General features: G+C 40.8%; 1 protein-coding gene across 2 annotated transcripts in view; it reads left to right on the top strand.

Annotated features, from left to right (window-relative positions):
- The window catches only part of Mnd1 (meiotic nuclear divisions 1), a 77,137-nt gene that overhangs the window by 1,081 nt on the left and 57,247 nt on the right, over positions 1–18,809 (top strand). For both annotated transcript variants that reach the window (XM_034500868.2, XM_034500867.2), the window contains exons 2-4: positions 5,712–5,777; positions 9,406–9,463; positions 12,988–13,136. In XM_034500868.2, coding sequence (XP_034356759.2) covers positions 5,712–5,777; positions 9,406–9,463; positions 12,988–13,136 — 273 coding nt within the window. The remainder of the gene's footprint in view (positions 1–5,711; positions 5,778–9,405; positions 9,464–12,987; positions 13,137–18,809) is intronic.

The raw sequence follows: 18,809 nt of genomic DNA, 5'->3' as shown, positions 1-18,809 counted from the left end.
ATAGGGCAATTGCCTACTGCTAAAGGGATTTAATGGCTGTTAACTCTTCACATAGGTATTGCTATTAGTTTTATATATGAGCAAGAAAAAGTTCAGTGTTAGTCTGGTCGAAGTTGAACTTTTGACCTCTTTCCTAATCGTGAGTTACTATTTTGATTTGACTTGTTAGGTAAGCAACTACAAGCATAGGCCTACCGTTTGAAATTGGAGAAAACTAACTTTGAGAGGGACATCTTTTAATTTTTCAAATCGTTATTACAAATGGCCAACAGGGCTGACATTAGGAATTCTGTAACTACGTATTAGAGAAGACTTTTTAGATACAGGACTCTAAAAAGTAGCTTACAATACTCCAGTCAAATGGGAAGTGTCCTAATCCTCAGGTGGCTTGAGTCTCCATCATCTGGAGGCATTGCTGTTTTACCACAAGGAGACATCCTCCCCAGTTTTAAGGACTAAATCCTTGTTATTTTTCTTTCTGGTTGAAGTATCTAATGTCAATATGACCCCCTTTTTACATTAGTTATTTTAAATCTGACCTTGGAAGTTTCCAACTGTGATAGAACTCAAAAGACACGGGGATGAATCACTCTGAATGTAATACAAATGTAGGATACAATTCAGCTGCATTCATAAGATTTTTATATTTGTTGTATTAAGAGCTTTCCTAAACTGCTCCCAGGACATTAGGTTGTCCTTATTGCTTGCCTCTGAGGGATCAAAAAGGACTTTTCCAGAAACTGTTTATAATACCAAAATAATAGGAGTTTGCCCCCAGATTTGGTCTCTGATTTCTCCAGCTTTAACCACATGATAAAGTCCTAATGTAGGGAGCTGAGTAAGCTTTGAATGAGTGAAGTCCCGAGTGAACATGTTATTGACATGCGTGGCCTCACCGGAGACTCCAGCCTCAGACTTAGATAATCCCCAGGAGAGGAGTTCGAGTTTTGACAGTCTGTGTGGGGAAGGTACACTGGAGCTTTGCTCCCTTCCACGTGTTATGACCTCAAGACCACTCCCCTCGAGAGGCTGCTCGTTGGTTAACCAAGATGAGTTAAACCTGCTTCTGTGTTCAGATGTATATACTAACCCTGCTTCTGTGTTCAGATGTATATACTAGCCCCGCCTTTATGTTTGTGTGTAATACCCGACTGCATGCAGTAACCTGCCTCTGTTCAACTCTATAATGAACACGCTGAGTTTCTGCAGTGCTACAGTTTCTCCATCCAAGAGCCCAGATCACCCACTCCCAGCTTTCTGCTCTGTTTTTACTTCATTCCTTCACTGCTCCAGTCAGGCCCAAGTCCCTGGAGCCATGCAAAGGCACTATACCCTAAAGAGATTGCCACTTTTCTCACAGAACCCCTGCCATCCTTGAAAATCTAGTGAGAGAAGCAAGGTAAAGCAACTGAGGATACTTTTTAATACACATGCCCAGGCCCATTATCAGCACAGCCTTGCAGTTTATACAGTGTGACCTCAGCAGTAGCCTTTTTAAAATTCTTAGGTGAGCATATATACGGTAGCTTGCTACCACTGGCAAGGGAATCTTAGCTGAGGAGTCTTTTGCTGGGTGTGATCTTCACAATTGGCTCAGATACTGCAAGAGAGCAGTATGGGAAGGGTTATAAAAGCACTCATGGGTTCTAGCTCTGAACCTGAGGTTTAGGCAGCAGATCTGGATAGCTTCCCAGAGCTAGGGTATCCTCTTGGAGAACACTTTGCTTTCTCTCTGCAAACAAGAGGATGGCTGTGGGTTTTCCTGCTACTTTATTCACCCTGTGTTGTATATTTAGGAGTGTTGTGGGCTTTGAAGCCTGAGCAGCTTAGACTTGCAGTGTTACTGGTTGTGGTCCTGAAGTTCAGAGCTGGCCTGTATGTCTGCTCTGTCTAACTTACCTGGCTTGCTAAGCCCTGAGAAAGCAAAGGACAGTGGATATTCTGGATTTTCTCAGTCTGCTGAGAGAAATTTCAGTGTAGTAAATGATTCGATGCAAATGTGTCTTGGGAACACAGGCTCAGCCTGTGAGCTCAGCCAAGGAAAGTCTGTGCCCAAATTACGCTTTGGGGGAACTTTTGGAGTATTGAGTGTGCAGAGGAGAGACTTTTTAGGTAGAGGAATAATTTTATCATCATCACAACCCAAATTACATAGTTTTTCACCTTGTTATAGTAAATTTGGCGGTGGGGGCTACTTTAAATAGTAGGTTGGGGACAGGTAGTAGAGGGCCTTCTACATCTTCTTAGGATGCTTGATATGAGGATTGGAACCATCACAGGTTTTAAGGAGCTGCACAGTCAGCTTCTGTTAGAGGATGAGACAAAAGTGTGTTTAGGCAGCTGAGGACATTGCAGGAGATCCCCAGTGAAGGCTTAAATCCAGACAGAGGTAATAGAGTGGCCCAGGCAGGACATACTAGAGAATAGTTAAGAACCAGTGTTGACAGAACTCTGTAATTGGTAAAGAGATGAAGGCACCTAGGATGGCTGCCAGGCCTTTGCCTTAGGTAAAGAGTGTGTCTGAGACTTGAGGTGTTGAATAGCAGGTTTGGAGTGTGTGTAGGAGAGAAAGGATTCAGTTTGGATGAGTTGAGTTTGAAGTCTGTCCAGCAGGCAGGTAGATACATGAGATAGACATTCAGGAGCATATTTAGGGCCAGATATAAAGATCTGTGGTCTCATTGCAAGTGTTAATTAAAACTAAAGAAGATGAGATCAAAGAAGAGATTTGAGGAGAGGAAGGGCTCAGTAGTGGGTCCCTGGGGGACTGCTGTGTTCCAGAGGGACACGTAGGGGAAAGTGGGAGATGGGAACTTGGAGGCTGCTTTCTTATGCACACGCTTATCAAGAAACACTACATTATCTTGTTGCTGTGGGATGAGTTAGCCTCTAGTGTTGCCAGAAGAAATACAGAATGCCATTCCAAGATCCTTTTCTGAAGTGTTAGAGACTGATGCTTTCTTATGGAGTTTTTGGTTGGACAGAATCCATCTTTATCTTATTAAATCTTACATCTTAATAAGCAGTTTATTTTGTTGTGATTTGTTAAGCAGCAGTTTCCTCCAAGATAAAACTTTCCATCTTGGAGAAACTCTTTAAGATGTAGGATATGGAAAGGAAACAGAAGAGTGTGGGAGAGATATTTACCCAGAGGTGAAGCCACAGGGTGGTCTACGGCAGTGGGTCTCAGCCTTGCCAGTGCTGTGACCCTTTAATACAGTTCCTCATGTTGTAACGACCCCCAACCAAATGATTTTCATAGCTACTTCATAAATGTAATTTTGCTATTGCTATGAGTCATGATGTAAATTCCTGCTTTCTGATGGTCTTGGATGACCCCCCGTGTAAGGGTTATTTGACCGCAGGTTGAGAACTGCTGATCTGAGAAGCCATGGGGACACTTAGCCCTGAGGGAAAGCTTATTGAATTAGGACAGGAAGTAAACAACTCAAAAGAGCTTTAGGAAGTCCCTGAAATTGACCTAGGCATGGCACTCCCTTAGAGTATATAAACAGTCAAGACTGCTGAGAGTCACTCTCAGACAAGCCTGAAAGACCAGTGGGGCAGCCTGAAGAAACAAAGACCAGTGAGTGGCCTACAGCCAGCAGCCTGGAAGAGGCTCACACTGAGCTACTGGGAAAGGATACTGGACAGTTTGTTGAGGTGCTGCAAGGTGTACATTGTGCTCCAGATTTGCAGCCTTTTGAGCTGTCACATATGCTAGGGTAGGCTCTGTTGATGCAGCTGTCTTTGTCATTTCTGCTCCTGTGAATCCATGTTCCAGTAAGTGACCCAACAAAACTCATGAATTCTGTCTTCAGTTATCTATCTGCTGGAATGAGACACTTGTTTCCCAAGGACACAGTGTCACACAACATGATCCTGTGCAGTTTTTGAGAAGGATTCAGAACTCTTAAATATTGGGGCTGGTGAGATGGCTCTTTGGCTATCAATGCTTACTGCTAAGCCTGGCTGTCTGAGTTCAAGCCTTGGAACCCACATAGAGGAAGAAGAAAGCCAGCTTTGGAAGGTTTTCCTCTACCTTCTTTACGTGCTCCATGGTACCCCCAATAAACAATTAAAAAATAAATGTTAATGTAGAATCCAGAATCCCACATCCCAGACTAGTGCTGTTTCTCACACTGTTTTATTTTGGAATTTTTACACTAAAAATATTGGCTCCTCTTTTTTTTTTTTTTTTTTTTTTTTTTTTTTGATTTGAATGTAAATATATATATATATATATATTATAGTAAGAATTATTATGTACTTTAGTTACATATTGCTTATCTTATTTTCAAATATGCTAAGGATTCACAGGTATTACAGGCTTCCGTTTTTTTATCTGGATAGGTTTTTCCTTTTTTGAGCCTACACATACCTGTCACTATTTGTTTTCTCTTAATTAAAATATTTAAAATTTTTTTATGTATTTGGATGTTTTGCCTATATGTTTGTTTTTTTGTCTTTTTGTTTTTGTTTTTTTTTTTTTTTTACAAAATTTATTTATTTATTTTGTGTATATGAGTACACTTTAGCTGTCTTCAGACACACCAGAAGAGTGCATCAGATCCCATTACAGGTGGTTGTGAGCCACCATGTGGCTGCTGGGAATTGAACTCAGGATCTCTGGAAGAGCAGTAAGTACTCTTAACCACTGAGCCATCTCTCCAGCCCCTGTATGTATGTTTGTATGCATAGTGCCCAGGTTGGCCAGAAGTGGGGGACAGATGTCCTGGGACTGAAGTCATAGACAGAGCCATCATATGGGTGCTGGGAATTGAACCCTGTCCTCTGGAAGTCCAGTCAGTGGTCTTTAACCTCTGATCCATCTCTCCAGCTCTTGTTGCTACCATTCATACACTTGAGTTTGACTCTAATCTTGTCACTCCTCAGCTTTAGAAGTTCCTCAGCACTTCTCTGTTGTCGAGGTAGGACCACTCTTTTCCCAGTTAGCCTCTGGCAATCTGACCCCAGACGACTTTTTGAAAAGTATTTGCCATTTGCTCCCTCTGCACAATCCATCCAGTAGCCATCTTAGTGTTTGTCTGGACATCTGCAACACTGTGCTTGTGCATGGGGTCTGCACAAGGCACCCCTCCCCACTTCCCAGCCTGACCAAATCCTTCTCATTTCTAGCCTTCTAGGTTAACACATCCCTTCCCAGGTGGGATTAACTAATTCTGTCCTGGGTATTTATGCAACAGTTTGTGCTTGTAGCTATTAATTAGTTACGAGTGACTATCTGTTTTCTTTCAAAAGGCAAGCCTTCTGAAAGTTCATACAGTGGCTTGTCATTGGTTCATTTTATAGATACTAAGTTTCTACAAAGGGTGTGGTGGTGCATACAGACAGAGGCATGAGGCTTTTGGAGTTCAAGGCCAGCCTGGTCTATAGAAGAGTTCCAGGACAACCAGGGATATGCAGAGAAACCCTTGAAACCCTTGAGAAACTAACTAAATAAATAAATAAAATAAAAAAATACATTTCCATAAAATGTTTTCTCAATCACTGTATAGAAAATTGGCAGTCCTTACTTAGAGAGTTGGCATATAGTCATTAAAGTGAGTCTTTTGGCCAGGTTTTGAGAGTGACAAACCTGTTGACATTAGACAAAATCAAATACATTTTACGATAATGTTTAATGCCAAATTGTTGTGAGAAGTGCTGGCTTTTTTTTAACTGATTTTTGGTTTTGTTTTATGCTTTAGTCAAAGAAAAGAGGACTGAGTGGGGAAGAAAAGAGAACCCGGATGATGGAAATATTTTTTGAGACAGTAAGTTATTGCTCCTAATATTGTCAATATTTTGTGTAACTTTCACGTTAAATGTGTCTTCACAGTATATTGTATGTTTTTCTGTTATGTAAGTCAATATTAATGGTCTTTTTTTGTTAGAGACCCACACTGACTTGGTTCTCGGGGGACACATAAAATTCTGCAAATGTTTTTGGCTCTTCTGAGCTGTGGCTTAGGAAAGAGCCATACTCTTATTCATAGTGTTTTATCCGGACTGTCCTAGACTGATAGTGCAACTTTCTTTCTGAGTTATATAGTTGATGGTGACCTCTTTCTGTCTGAAATAGTTGTAATAGTTCACTGAGTGCTGCCTGGGTGCAGACCGGGCCCAAGCATGTAGTGTAGGTTTTCTGAATTCACCAGTGTGCAGTCCTGTAAGGTCATCAGCTTTGCTTTACAGATGAGTACTCTAGAGACAGAGTGTCTGAACAGCCTACCCTGGATCTCAGAGAACAAGAGTGGACAGTAGCCGGGTCTAAACAGGAGGGTCACCTGGTTTTATAGGGAGCACAAATACCTTGCTTCTTTGTGTTTACCAGTCTGTCTACAGCGCAACATTTATGATGATACCCAGGACTCCTTAATTTATTCCAGATGTCTGCCAGTCACTAAGAGGAAATAAAGTTTCAGCTTCACTAAATGACACTGTCAGAGTTCAAACCCAGGCTCTACATCCTACTTTCTTCACATGTTCCTAAACATGGGCTGTTCTTTTGTAAAGAAACAAGTGCTAACAGGCCTTGTGCCCACCCACCATCTCCCCAGATTGTCCTGGTGGCTCAGGAGGACCTTTGGTCCACTGGCTGTTTTCATCTTGTGCAGTGGGAAATGGGAAATGGTAAAATAAAATATTACATTGCCAGAATTCCTTTTCATTGATAGTGCAGATTCTCAGTAAAGCAGTTACAATGTTCCCAGGATTTTAGAAAGCCTGGGTCTCACCTTTATGGCTGTAGAGCCAGTGCAAAACTGCTGTTCTGAAGACAAAGCTTGTTTTAGGTTTTTCTTTGGCTGAGTTGAAAATTTTTCCTGTAGCCTTAGAGCAAAAGCAGATTTCGTTTCTTCCTGGCAGTAGAAACCCAAGGAAAGTAGTCAGTGAAATGATTTTATCCTTTCAGTATTAGTTTTCTCAAATAACAAAGTTGGCCTTTTCTGGTTTAAAAATGTTCACCTTCAACCTTCAATGGCATTTTGACACTAAAGTCTAACACTAAAGACTGGCCACTTAAAGATGTTCAACATCGAGTTTTTCTGCAGGGTTAATCGTTATTTCTATTAGTTTGTTTCATTCAGTTCATGGTTTCCTATTTTATCTTCACATTATGATATAATATGTTGCTGATTACTTATTGAATCTGTCAGTTTGGGGGATGGAATTGAAAACAGTGAACTTTGGAAACATAATGGAAAGCATTGCGTCTGTTTTCTGTGGAATGAGACACAGTATATCTGGGGTCCACTGATGCCAAATGTGGGTAATTATTAGGCATCAGCCCCTCCAGATCCAGAACAAATCAATATTATGGTCCAAGGTTGCATGGATTCTGGAATTCAGTTTCTGGAATTTGGATTCTAGTTCCATTCTTGATAAGTAAAATTCCAACAAACTCAAATATGGTTACTATACTGTCAGTTATAGAATTTGGCATTAGATGTGGCCCTTCTCCAAGACAGTGTCATGACTAAATAAATGCTCACTAGTGGTGTTAAGTAGAAAATGCAGACTCTAAACAAATATTGCTGTATACATGTTAAATAGGGTTATGTTTATAGTCTGTTTTTTCAGTCACACTGATGGAAGTGTAATACCTTCAGAATTAATTAGAAAACTTACTAGTTAAGCACCTTGTACCATGCTGCCTCTAATCACGGATGCTGGCTAGGCACCATGTACCTTACTGCTTCTAATCAACTACGTGTCCTGTGCTGCCTCTAATCACGGATGCTGGCTGAGCATCATGTACCATGCTGCCTCTAATCACGAATGCTGGCTAAGCACCGTACCCTGCTGCTTCTAATCATGAATGGTTCACCAACAATGCCTTGGGAATGTTTTTAAAAACATTTGTAGTAAGGACAGCTCATGAGGAGACCGCAGTTGCACTTCTCAACATCATCCTCGTTCTAGTCCTTTTGTTTTGGAGACACTGTGTATTTCTACATTCCAGGCTGCTTTGTCAGTAGATATTTTGCAAATATTTTCTCTTAGGTAGTTATTTGTCTTCTCAATTTCTCAACATGTCTGTTTGGGTGAGCAATGGTTTTAGACTTTATCAAGGTTTAGTTTTTGTTCACTTGAACTTGCTTTTTCAGTTAATTTAGAAAGCAGTGGTTCCCTATCCCATCCTAGTCACAGGGCTTCTCTCAGACACACCAGAAGAGGGAATTGGATCCCATTACAGATGGTTACCATGTGGTTGCTGGGAATTGAACTCAGGACCTCTGGAAGAGCAGTCAGTGCTCTTAATCGCTGAGCCGTCTCTCCAGCCCACAGGACTTCTTTCTAATTATTAAATGTGCTAGTCTTTCCAGACTATTTCACTTTCCCTGACCAAATGCTTTTTACCACTTCAGAGGAAAGAAGAGGTCAGCAAGAATGTCCCCTGGCCATGGTTAAATACTCCATCCATGGATTTTGCTCTGTGTATATTAAGTGTATCAGTCTATGGGTCAGTAAGTGGATCAGTGCTTGGGACACAGCGTGAGCTGGACAGTTTTTCTATCACACAGAGCTAACTGCTTCATAAAACCTTAAATAAAAACCAGCGTGGACAGTTGTCTAACTTTTAGTTGCCACTGATGAGTCTGTGGAGCATGATATGTACCAAGTAAAGCATTTTCCTCTCTTTCTCTTTTCTTTGGCTCTCGTTCCCTCCCTCATTTCCTCTGCTCCCCCCTCCTTTCTTTTTGATATATGGACTTGTTATATTGTTATATTGTTATATTGCCCAGACTGGCTTCAAAATTTGGGTCCCAGGCAATCCTCCCATCACTGAGCCTTTTTTCCCCCCTAGGGGTAGGGGTGAGCATCGCTTGTTTGTTTATTTGGATTTTTTTTTTTTAGATTTATTATTTAACATTTTTTATGTGTATGAGTGTTAGCCTGCATGTATGTATGTATACCATGTGTGTGCCTGGTGCCCACAGATGCCAGAAAGGGACACCAGATGTCCTGAACTATCATGTGGATATTGGGAACCAAATCAGGGTCATTTGTAAGAACAGTGAATGCTTTTAACCACAGAGTCATCTCTCCAACCTCCCGTGTTTTGGTTTTCTGAACATCAGAATGTCAGAGCATCACATTATCTGATGGCGCAGATTACTTACCAGAGCTAATTTTCTTGCTTCGATCAGAAGATGTGTTGTTGTTGATCCAGTTGTGACTAGACAACTGTGCTCATGTAGAAGTCTGTCTGTCTTCAGATCTATGGATGGCACTGAGTGAGATAGTTTCTTCTAGTTTTAAAATGCTCAGTTCTAGTACATTATTTATTTGTAGACATAACTTTCTGATATTATGTTTTATGAACATAGCTATTGTAAATATAAATAAGTAGTAGAAAGTAACTATATATTTCTTATCTTCTTAAACTCTTTTAACCAGAAAGATGTATTCCAACTGAAAGACTTGGAGAAGCTTGCTCCCAAAGAGAAAGGCATCAGTAAGTATTAAAGAGACTGGTGGAAGATGGGGATTTGGGGACCCAGGATTCAGTCTTTTATGCACTGTTTTTTCCTTTTATAGACAATGCAAACATCTAGAAATAAATATATTTGTAAAAGCCTCATGTGACACTCCTTAGGAATCAAAGCAGTCTCTGAGCTTGGACCCTCTGCCCTAGAATACTTATGTGCACTTGCATATATACTTTTACCCATGTGCACTCTTATTTTATTGTTTGTTTCAAAAGAAATAAAGATTGTCTCATTTATTTTATAGTGTTTGTCAAATATAATTTGGTATCTTTACATAGTGCATTCGTTTCCCGAGGCTGAATTACCTGGGAGACTGAAGAAGAACCCTTTCCTTCTGTCCTAGGAGCCGCTGGCTGCCAGCTGTGTGAGCCTGATTGCTTATCCTTGGCAGCATCTGTCCTTTCCTTCTTTGTTGTTTGTTCCCTTTTCTCTGTGACAGTCATTGACCTTAGGACTGGTTCTGCACCCAAGGGGATTTCATCTCAATCCTTATTTTTTGATTACACTTACCTGCTAATCAGACTTTGTGTTGCTATGACAGAGTGCCTGCCGGAACAACTTCAAAGGAGAAGTTAGTTTTGCTCACAGTTTCAGAGGCTTTCAGGAGAGACAGGTAGAGCAGCAGCTCCAATCACTGAGCTAAGGAAGAAAAACATTCTAATTTTTCTATTCTAAAGTCACGATCATTGTAAATATTTTGAAGTTTAATTTGTCAGTGTAGATCTGTAAAGATCTGACATTCTGAGAGGGAATCATCCTGCTTGTGCAGTTTTGTGTTTGCGGTTATTTGTATGTGTGGTGGGGCAGTGAGTGTGTTGGGGATTGACCCAGGGCCTCACGCATAGGCTAGTACTCTACCACTGAGCTGCACTTTGCCATGTATCTGTTTTTATATAACACTTCATCTGCATGTGTATATAACTTGTTTTGGAAGATGAATTCTATCATGTGACTACTTATCAAACTTGCTTAGTTGGTCATCTGTTGTTGACTATTTATATTTAGATCAGTGCCTCTTAACCTGTGGGTCATGATCCCTTTGGGGGTTGAATGACCCTTTCACAGGGGTCATGTAAGATCACTGGAAAATACAGATATTTACATTACTAATCATAACAGTAGCTAAATTACAGTTAGAAAGTAGCAATGAAAATTATTTTACGGTTGGGAGCTACCACAACATGAGGAACTGTATTAAAGGGCCGGAGAGTTAGGAAGATTGAGAACCACTGATCTAGATTGTGTACAAATATTGCTGCTAAAAATATTGTGTAATTAACATGCTCTGTGCTCTGGACTGAGCTGTGCTTTTTCATAATTCATATGTTGAATCTCCAACCCTCTGGAAATCAGACCTTCATGAGGGAGTTTTATAGTCTCAGCACTTGGGAAATCATGAGTTGAGTTAGTTTGATAATGGTGAGAGACTGTCACAGTCAAATGCAGAAATAAATGATTATGTGAGGTTTTAAGAGTGAATCTCTGAAAAAAAAAAAAAAAGAGTGACACTCTGCCGGGCAGTGGTGGCACACGCCTTTAATCCCAGCACTTGGGAGGCAGAGGCAGGCAGATTTCTGAGTTCGAGGCCAGCCTGGTCTACAGAGTAAGTTTCAGGACAGCCAGGGCTACACAGAGAAACCCTGTCTCGAAAAACCAAAAAAAAAAAAAAAAAGTGAAACTCTAATTTTAAGAACAGGAAGATCTTTGTGCATGTCTCCTGAGGAAAGGCCACCTGTAATGAAAATACAGGCTGTCTGCAAAGCAAGCAAAGCAGCCTCACCAGTGACTGTCATGTCCTGCTTGCCAGAACTTTGGGAATGGGGAATGAGCATAGAGCCTTACCCTTCTGAAGCCAGTGTTCTCTGGTGGTGTCTTAACTGCTGCTTAAGTGTCTGCTCTGTGGGTTCATCCATAAGTGTTTGTCCACCTCTCAGGTTATTTCATTAGGCTCTATCTCCAGAAGTAAAATGGAAAATAAAGGCTTACATAGCCCTCAGAGTTTGACTATGTATTCTTAAATTGCCTTCAGCAAAGGCTTGACCAAACTGTGTGCCCTGGCTTTTCTTTTCCTTTTTAGTCCTGGGCATTCTATCCGGATCCTTCCCATGCGAGGAGAGCCCTCGGTCACTGAGCCTCCACACTGGCTCCTCTCAGTTTTAGAGTCCTTTACCTGTATTTCAGTTTGTACTTTATGAGTAGGGGTGAATGTTTTGCACATTTGGTGTCGATTTTATTTATTAGATCTTTAAACTTTAAATAACTTTTATAGCTAGAGATCTGCTCTAGGAAAAATTTAAATGGATATTTAAATGGGGATATAGTTTTTGGTACATAGGAAGTAAGCATTATTAGTAGATTCTGATTTTAAATCTTAGTCCTAAATGTTGGAACTAGTTTGTTTCTATATTGTTTAATCTTTTACAACTTTTAGTTTTCTTAGCTGAAGGTAATACATGTCTATTATTTTGGAAAATAAATAAAGAATAAGAAAGTAAAAATCACATTTGATCTGTCTACCATCCAAACTCTGCTCACATTACTGTCTTCCCATTCTTCCATATGCTATACAGGGCAGCATTTATTTATCCGTGGCATTAAAATTGGCTTATGACATTGCATTGTGGTTTTAGAAGTTCAATTATTGGGCTACTTTCTAATTTCTTTAGATACTAAAAAAAATGCTTTGATAAACATGGATGTCTATCTTTATATTCTGTGGCTGAGTTCATACAAGTGAAATTTCTTCAAGAAGGAAAGGCATACATGTAAAGTTTTAGGTACACACTGCAGTATTTCCCACCCATGTTGATAATACTAGTCTTCTTGAATCCTTTCTTCTATCTTTCCATGTTGTAATTTGGTGGTCGGGAGCCATACTGTTTTGTTCTAGTTTGTCTTTAGACTGGATTGAAAAGGCTAGGGGCGGAGCTTAGCCGTGGCGCACTTATCTACATGTTCAAACCAGGTTTCGAATCCTAGCACTACAAAAATAAATATAGCACAGTTGTAGTTGAAATGTATTGACCATCACTGTGTATAGAACACGTTTATTTATTTTTAAATTATCACACAAAGTAGCAGGTTTTCTTATGGTACTGTGACATATACTCTGTTTTTGTTAGTCCCCTTGCCCGCCCCTGTCTCTGTCACCCTCTGAGTACCGGGGCTGTTCCACCCCCAGTGTTCCACTGCCACCTTCATGTCACTATGTTCTGGTGTCCTTTGCACCTCCTCTTTTATCTTTCTTCTCTCCTGCCCCTTTTGAGTTTCATGGCCTCTGCCCACATTCACTCCCACAGAAGCTCCTAAGGTCTGTGTGGAAGAAAGGACCTGAGATGTGGGTCACCTGTCTGGCTCACCTCACTTTTGGCGCACACATAGCTGCCTAGCTCTTAGTTGTGATATGCTCTGCAATGCTTCTCTAGTTATTTGCTTTTGAATTTTACTTAGGATGCTGCTTAACATAGCGTCTGCGAACTTGTCTCCTCAGCTGCCATGTCAGTGAAAGAAGTCCTTCAGAGCTTGGTGGATGACGGGATGGTTGACTGCGAGAGGATTGGGACATCCAATTACTATTGGGCTTTTCCGAGCAAGGCTCTTCATGCCAGGAAGCGCAGGTTGGAGGCTCTGAACTCTCAGGTAAGTCTCCACAGTTCTGAAGCGATGTGCTTTATAGCACAGAAGTGTCTCCCTTAATGCTTTTCTCATTCAGTGGTTTCCCTTAAACTTCAAACATACATTCTTATTTGGGCTCAATGTCTAAAGAAAATTAACATCTCTTTCTCATAAAAGGTATGGCTGGGGGTGTAGCTCAGTGGCAGGATGCTTCTGCTTCCACAGCTTGCACAAGCCCTAGGTTTCCCTCCCAAACACTACAAGCATAACAACATAAAACTATACAATGTTCTTAGAATACTTTACCTTTTATTTTCCTATGTTATAGTTTCTAGTATTTTAGTTCTTTAAAAAAAAAATCAGTAGATTCTGGGAGGGGCAGTTTTAGATTTGGTTTACAGGGAATGACGGAAAAGGGGAGAGAATCCCTAATCTGTCCCTTCCTGCCTCAGTCTCACAATTTCCTGTTGTTTGTGTCATGTATTGTTAATGAATATCTATGAATAATAGTTGGTAAGCCAGTTTTGATACGTTATTAGCTAGAGCCTGTTAGGCCAAGGGGCTCACTGTTTTCTGGCTGTTTTTTCCTTCTACGTGTATATAGGAAGGGTATAGGGTGTGTGTATGCACTCGTGTGTGTATATCCTATGTATATGGGTGTGTGTGTGTGTGTGTAGAGAGAGAGAGAGAGAGAGAGAGAGAGAGAGAGACTGGAGGACAATGTTTGGTGTCTTCCAGAATGCTGTCACCTCCTACTGAGACAGGGTTTTTATTGACTAGAATAATTAGCTAGACTGGCTGGCCATGGTGTCCCGGGGATCCTCCTGTCTCCACCTCCACAGTGCTAGGTTTACAAGCATGCACCACTGTGCTTGGCATTATTTTTACATGGTCTGGGGATTGAGTGAGGTTCTTCTGCTTTGCCTTATTGTGAGGTTTTTTTTTTTTTTTTTTTTTTTTTATGTTATTCTTTTGCTTTTTTGCTTTTTGGTTTATTTTTATTTATTTATTTATTTTTTATTATTTTGAGACATTGTGCCTTAGGCCAGCCATAAACTTGCTTTGCATTTGAGGAGACTTTGACCCATGGTTATTCTGCCTTCACCTCTCAAGTGTTACTATTATAAGTGTATGCTCCCAACTAACAGATTTTGACAAATGCATGATTTTATGTGTCTACAAGTACAATGTCTTACCCAGGAGTGTCACTGTCTGAGACTCCTCCTTACTCTGCTTGTTCATCCTTATAGTTCTTCAGCTCCCAGAAACCACTGCTCTTCCTCTTTTTAAGACAGGATCTGTCTGTAACCAGGCTCCTGTTACAACTGCCGCCCTGCCTCCAGAGGCAGCTGACCTTTTATGTCTTTACATCTGCAGTCTTCACAAATTGGCTTCCTGTGCTTAACAAGATGCATTTAAGGTTCCACTGTGTCTTTAGAGGTTTGAGAGCTCATTTTTTTCCTTATCAATGAATAAATTTTATCACATTCAGTATATCTCAATACATGCATTGAGCTTTTGGACATCTTGGATGCTTCCGGTTATGAAAAATCTGCTATTAGACCTTTGTGTCCATGTTTTTGTCTAGTGTAGGCTTTCAACTTGTTTGGGTATTACCGAGGGTCATCATTTCTGGATTGTGTGATTAGTGTGTGTTCTATGTGCCTTCCAGTGTAGATGTACTGATGTGCATTTCCATCTGTGGAGACTGAGTTTTTCTGTCATCATACAGCGGTGTGGTCAGTAGATGATGTGAGTGTCTTAACAACATAATCAACGTGGTGGTATTGCATTGTTTCTGTTTGCAGCTCCCTGATGCTGTGGTGTGGAGCTCCATTTTATACGTGGATATGTGTATGGGAGAAGATGTAATTTTATTTTAATCTTTTGCTGACTTTTCATTGGTTTCTTCAGTGGTGACTATAAAACCTTTGTGTCCAAAGACTTGAAAATATAATACTGAAGAGGTTTTGTAATTCATGGTCAGGGAAGAATTCTTATTTTTATTTAGTAAAGATGGCAGCTACTCAAACATCTGCCAAGGGAAAATGAAAATTGAGTCTTATTCATTTTAGAAAGGAATAAATTTCGATACACAATACAATGTGATGGGCCCGGAAGATATGCTAGGGAAATAAGCCAGCTATAAAACAACCAGCAGTATATGATTCTGCATGTCTCATGGCAAAAGTGTATCATGAGTCAGGGAGCAAATAGGAAAAGGCCTGTGCCCACAATGTCTTTGGAGGACATACTCCCAGTGACCTCGTTTCCTTCCATTAGGCCCCACCTACTAAAGCTTCTCCCATCTCCCTGTAGTCCCACCTTGAATCAAACCTTTGACATGGCAAGGGTCTGAAACTATGGTAACGTGGCTAATGTTTTTAAACCTTATTACATTTTCTGCCTTGATTTTTGCTTTTGTCACTTTTGTGAATTCAGTTTTCCTTCGTCTGTTCTTAGTCAGAGTCTCATACTTCTGAGACTCTTTCTCAGACCCCCTAGCTCACAGACACTTGTATTAAAGTCTTACCACAAATGTAGTATGTGGTTTTGCCATGCACTGCTGGTGTTCTGTAGTAAACATGATGTGTGTTTACTAATGTAGCGTGTACTCTGTTAAGGGAAACAGTCTATCTAAAACATGCTCGTTCTCGTAGGTGATGCAAATGGAAGACTAGCTTCAAATTTCCTGGAAAAGTTGTAATTTTCTTTAGAGGTCTCAGTCTCTCTCTCTCTCTCTCTCTCTCTCTCTCTCTCTCTCTCTCTCTCTCTCTTTCTCTCTCTCTCCTTCCTTCCCTCTCTTCCTTCCTTCCTCCCTCCCTCCCTCCCTCCCTCCCTCCCCCTTTCCCTCCCCCTCTCTGTCTTCTCTCTCTCCTCTGAATATGACTATAGAGTAATACTAAGAAGTGTGAGGCTAGGTTGTGCATCAGGAAAAGCCTAGGATTAGATCATAAGAACAACTGAGGCCATGTTTCCAAGACTTGTGTTACAGGTATTTCATCAGTTTGTGAGACATGAGTCAGAAATAGGCAACAGTTTGGTTTTTGAACGATTTCTGAATGGTGTTCAGTTTCTTGGTCGAGCAGGTCAGAACTCTGTCATGGGACAGGTAGAAGGAAAAACCCAGTCACGATTTTTTTCTGCAGCACAAGTGAGCTTTGGTGATTAGGGGACAGTGAAGTGTACCAATGGGTGGTGTCAGTCAAGAGACAACACAGCAGAGCACATCAGCCAGTGTCTCACCCAGGCCGCAGAGATGTGCTGTGTCAGGGAGAGGCTGCTGTATCTGTAGAAGGGAGAGTGGACTGTGGTGAGTACGGGGATGAAGATAGTGTGAGGCAGCCAGCAACAGCAAGCTCAGCTGTACCATACTTCTAAGTGACCAGATGAGAGAAAGAAACGGCATGCGATGGGAGGTGCTTCTGTGATCACGTGTAGTCTAGACTTTAAAGAGAAGTATACTTATATGAAGACGCGCGAGGCTAAAGACTTGTTCCAAACAATGGCAGAGTCTGAGTGAAAGATCTTGGGTCTTCGAAGGCACTTTGACCTCTTTACCTCGGGATTCCTGGAAATTAAGTCTTTATGTAGCTCTGTTTTTGTTAATTATTTCATTACTTGTGGTCATATTCTAAATAAGTATGTTGCTTTGCAGTCTTTTTATAAATCTGGGTTAGGTCTTCTGTTATCTTTTACTGGGTGAAAAAACAGTGTAACTTCAGATACTGTAACTTCAAGGAACAAGCACTGATACCATCCATTTCTGCATGTCTGAAACCTAGGCCTGGCTTCAGTGAGTCCCTCTGGCTCACGGTCTTGTTTGAGGCGTAGGTACACTGATATGGCAGGGCTGCATTCTCAGCTGAGTGTCCTCCTGGGCTTCTCAGCACAGTCCTTCAGTTACAGGACTTAGCTCTCTAGGCTCTTGGACTAAGGACCTCACATCTTTAACTTTCAGCCAGAGCTTTCCCTCAGTTCTTACTGTGGGTCTTTCCAGAATGCAGTTTACTGCAGCCATGCCTAGACTATTACCTAATAAATGTAAAATCTTTGTAAATAATTATGTTTATAGAATAATGACAAAAATGTAAAAGTCTGTGCATATCTAGTACAGATGCATTTACTTCCCCTGAATATTTTTTTTTACTTGTAGCTGATTGAATCAGTGTTTGTGAAACCCATGGGTACAAGGGTCAATTAAAAAAAAATCTTTCTTTTCTTTTTTTTTTTTTTTTTTGTTAAAGTTTGCTTAGTACATTCAATCTTTATTTTTGTGTTTTTTGTTTGCAGTGGGTTTCTTGTAAGGATATGTAATTGGGTTTTGCATTTTTATGTAAGCCGACAATTTCTGTCTTTTAGTGTGTTAGACCATTTATATTTAGTGTTAAGATCAGTGTGATTAAATTTGCTGTCATAATTGATTTTTGTTGCTTGAAAATAAAGATTATGTTTTCTTGGTTCAACAAATAACTTACTGAACATTTGAGCCTTATAGCTGGTCAGTTCTGTCTTAAGTTGGGTACACGGGTGCTTATTATACATTTTTTGGCCAATGGTATAAGGCAGAGATGCTTTGCCTTAAATGAAAAAGGCCAAATGTAGGTTCTTATGCTTTAATTCTAGACTTACCATAGTCCGTAGTAACTAACTATACTGGGTACTTGGGTAATCTTAATAGAAGCAAGCAAGAGGTCTTGGTAGTACTGTGAATCCAACTGTTTCAAAATTGATGGTAGCTGTTGTTTATACTGAGTGATTGAAGGACAGGGTTTCTCTTCCCACTGCTCTGGTTTTCTTGGAACACAGTGTAAGAGATAAACAACATAAGCCAGATTTACCAAGTCATATAAAGTAGTAGCTGTCAATATACTCCTGTCCTACTGGTCTGAGAGTTAATGTCCCATGTCGTTTTGGCTCCACCCCTCTCTTTCACTCCTCTTAGAAGCTGGAGGTAGAAGCTTAACTTGAAACACCCACCTCTGTAAATCAGAAGTGGGCATGCTAACAGGTAGGCATGGGTTCTGTGCCTCCTGTTCTGAGCATTGTTCTAACCCACAACAGGGTTTTGTTTTTGTTTTTCTCAAGCAGCTGGAAAGCTTGCAAGCTTTTCTTCAGCTTTTCAGAGGCTTGCATTTCCCATTTGTGAGAGAGGTCACACTGCTTTTATGGGCTGTGGTGAAGATGAAGTGTAAGGCTCCTGCTACTAGGGTTTCTGCATAAGGTGGCCACACATTCAGACAAATTATGCCTCACGCAGGAGTGTAGACTGGAAACTTGCTTGCTCAATCAGAGCAAGTGGAGCAAGTAACTGAGGGTTTGCATTTTACCAAAGGCCATTCAAAAACTAGAAGTCAGTGTTCATGCTTTGTAGGACAAACACTGTGAACTGTGTGGCAAGTGTGATTTTATACAGGAGAGAGAAGTGAGTGACACATGTGAAGGATGTGCGACAGCCTGAAGGATGCTGCTTTGATGTGTGACTCACATGAAAACGAGTCACTGGTGATTGGCCACACTCATGGCTGCAATGGATCGGCTCTCTGCAGATTGCCAAAGTATAACGTTGACTTCCTTTGAGTTTTCTTGTTAATTATTTCCAGATTTGCCTGGGGTGGGGGTGGGGCAGCTCTTCATTTCCTTCCTTTTAATGTCATTCCTGCTCTGCCGCTGACTCCTGTTACTCGCAGGAATGTG

This window comes from Arvicanthis niloticus, chromosome 4, assembly GCF_011762505.2.
Source record: "Arvicanthis niloticus isolate mArvNil1 chromosome 4, mArvNil1.pat.X, whole genome shotgun sequence".
Taxonomy (NCBI): domain Eukaryota; kingdom Metazoa; phylum Chordata; class Mammalia; order Rodentia; family Muridae; genus Arvicanthis; species Arvicanthis niloticus.
Note: the sequence above shows the minus strand (reverse complement) of the source record. Positions and strands in the feature narration are given on the sequence as shown.